A 3,211-nucleotide genomic window follows, 5' to 3' on the forward strand; every position below is an offset into this window, starting at 1 on the left:
TTTTTAATGGTATGTCATAGGGCCATAAGCTTATGTAGAGTTTGTTATTTTGAGATAAACCTCTGGGTGGTGGTTATGGAAATGAGGAATAACCATGGAGCATGGCAAGATGTTAACTAGATTTGTTAAGTAAACAGACAATAACATTAAACTTTAGTAAATGTCACAAAGATAAAATCATGTTCCAAAGTGCTATGACTATCGGTATAGATATTGTCTCTTCTCTAAATCACTAATATGGAAGTTGCAATTATTTTTATGATCTCCTAGGCCTCTTAAAAATATTATGTGTGGATATATATTATATATTATTATTAATATATATTCTATATCAAAGTATTAATATAAAGTACTATATATTGATAAATATTATATATTTATTAAAATCTGTATAAAAGTACAAACATTCTCTAAGAAAATAAGCAAAAGTACTCCTTTGAGCAAGAATTAGATAAAATATTTTGAAAACATTGCAGCAGGTATTCTATCAATTTTAACATTATTTAACTAATAGCTTTATATTTTGTGTTGCACGTGACTTAGAATCCCAATGACATTTTCTGGGACATGTGAAACAAAGTTGAGTCTTGGCGGTCATTTAACTGTACTCTGACAGCAGCTTGGCATAAAGAGCATCAAGAGGCGGTTCTCAACCTTTCTAATGCCGTGGCCCCTTAATACAGTTCCTCATGTTGTGGTGACCCCCAACCATAACATTATTTTTGTTGCTACTTCATAAATGTAATTTTGCTACTGTTCTGTCTTAGGCGACCCCTGTGAAAGGGTCGTTTGACACCCAAAGGGGTCGTGACCCACAGGTTGAGAACCGCTGCTAGAGGCTTCGCAAGGTCTGCATTTCCAGGTTTGCTCTGTTTGCAACAAACAGTATCTTGTCTGGCCATCCAGAAGGTGTGAAAGCTGATCCATTCACTACTCCTCTTTTTTCTTCCAGCGCTAAATCTTTCCTATTCTATATCTCAGCTAAACACCCTTATCTGGGACTATTTGCTGTCAAAATTGGGAAGCAATTTAGCTCCTTAATTTAGAGAAGAACCTCAAATACACATTTGTTTAGTTTTTTCACAAGAGTGAATCCAGTTCAACAAGAGTTTACCCAGACATTGTGGGTAAACATTTCCCTCTTTTGATGAGGCTCCCCTGAAACTATCTTAATTCACAATGGGGCTGCCCCATGCTTGCTGCTCATTTACTTGATATCCTTTGGGCTACCTAGAACACACTATTTTGAAGTAGGTCTTGATTTTTCCAGCTCTGTGGTTTTTACATTTTCTCAATCTGGGTCCTTTAGTTGGCATTGGTGTTGAACAGTAAACCTCTGCAACCTTTAGTTCTCTCATTTGTAAAAATAACATTTTTTTATAGGTTGTTGTAAGGATTGATTAACATGTAACAAGGACTTAGCACAATGGTTGACACACAGTATACATACTCATGAAAATTTTTTTATAGTTAAGAATAATATAGATTTTTGCCCGGCTGGTGTGGCTCAGTGGATTAAATGTCCTCTCACGGACTGAGAGGTCCTGGTTTGATGTCCAGGTTTTGGGCTCGATCCCCGTGTTGGGGTGTGTGTGTGTGCAGGAGGTGGCCCTTTGGTGTATATCTCTTTTTTTTTATCCTCATCCAAGAACATTTTTGCATTTATCTTCAGATAGAGCAGGAGGGAGAGGGCAGGGGGAAGAGAGAGAGAGAAACATCGATGTGAGAGAGACACATCAACTGGCGCCACCCACACGACCCCAGCTGGGGCTGGGGACAAAATGCAACCGAGGTACCTGCCCTTAGTGGGAACCAAACCTGGGACTCTGGTCTGTGGGCTGACGCTCTAACCGCTGAGTCAGACTGGCTAGGCCTGGTCTCTCTCTCTCTCTCTTTTTAAAAAGAGAAATGTTGTGTTTAATGGTAAAGCTTAGCACGCTCCAGCATTGGGCATGGCCTGGAGTTAAAGCAGTAGGGATGGGTAGGTGACCCCCACGGAGCCTCACATGGCGAAGAGGAAGGCGACCATCAAACAGAAGAGCTGCATGGCCTCAGACAGTGCAAAGCCCAGAATGGCATAGGAGAAGAGCTGCTGCTTGAGAGACAGGTTCCTGGCATCGCCAACGATCGAACTGCCCAACACTGTTCCAATTCCAGCCCCTGAACCAGCCACACCCACTGTGGCAGCCCTGGCACCAATAAACTTGGCTGCTGTGTCGATATCCTGGGAGACAGCACTGGTCTGGAACTCCCGTCTGGCCACCTGGAGTGGGGAGCTGCTGTAGGAAGGCTGTTCAGATGGAATCTCTGGCCAACTCAGGAAGGAGGCAGACACAGGCCTGACTAGACCCCTGGTACAACAGCGGAGCAGAGCCGAAGGAATGAGTAGTGCCCCGGTGGTCTGCATTTTTTCAGTCTCCCAGCTTTAGCTCTAGGTTTCCTGGTGTGTCTCTCTTGCATTGTTGTTTCTATCTCTCTCCCGTCCTTTCTCTCTCTCTCTAAAAAAAAAAAAGAATATAGATTTTTGATCTGAGAATCATAAAGGGAATATCCAGGTAACTACTAAAGTCTCTATCTGATGGAGTGATTAAGAATCAGAATCATATTTGTGATGTATCCAAACTTTAAGGAGCAGTATGTTTGGGAATATCAGGTAGAGTAAAAACGCATGTAGAACTGGAAATGCTTGCTGTCTACTGAAGAGTTAACAGCGAACGGCACACTCAGTGGTAAAAGCTGGAAGCTTTTCCTCCGAGTTCAGGAATAAGAGAAGGATGCCCACTCTCACCACTTTCATTCAACACTGTATTAGAAGTTCTACCCAGAGCAATTTGGCAAGATAAAGAAAAGGCATTGAATTGGAAAGGAAGAAGTAAAACTCTCATTACTTATGGATGCATGACAGAAAATCTTTAGAAAATCCTAGACTCCACCGAAAAACTGTTGGAACAAATAAACATGTTTAGTAAAATTGCAAAATACAAAATCATATAAAATCTGTTGCATTTTTATACATTAACAACAAAATACTGATTGTGTGTGTGTGTGTGTATATATATGTATATATATATATATATTTTTCTGATATGTATGTGTGTAAAAGAATGAATTGAACATTTTATTAGAATGAGATATTTATAGAGTTTCCTAGTAATGCTCCCACATAAAATATTTACTAACTTAAAAGGGAAAAATATAACATTTTAGTGGA

General features: G+C 40.1%; 1 protein-coding gene across 1 annotated transcript; it reads right to left on the minus strand.

Moving 5' to 3' along the window:
* Positions 1-2,002: 2,002 nt before the first annotated feature.
* On the minus strand, positions 2,003-2,417 carry LOC118620224 (ATP synthase F(0) complex subunit C1, mitochondrial-like). Its single transcript, XM_036247314.1, has one exon. It carries the CDS (start codon positions 2,405-2,407, stop codon positions 2,003-2,005), a length of 405 nt encoding a protein of 134 aa, XP_036103207.1. The 5' UTR covers positions 2,408-2,417.
* Positions 2,418-3,211: the final 794 nt, after the last annotated feature.

The sequence above is a fragment of the Molossus molossus genome, unplaced genomic scaffold, assembly GCF_014108415.1.
Source record: "Molossus molossus isolate mMolMol1 unplaced genomic scaffold, mMolMol1.p scaffold_m16_p_7, whole genome shotgun sequence".
Lineage (NCBI taxonomy): Eukaryota > Metazoa > Chordata > Mammalia > Chiroptera > Molossidae > Molossus > Molossus molossus.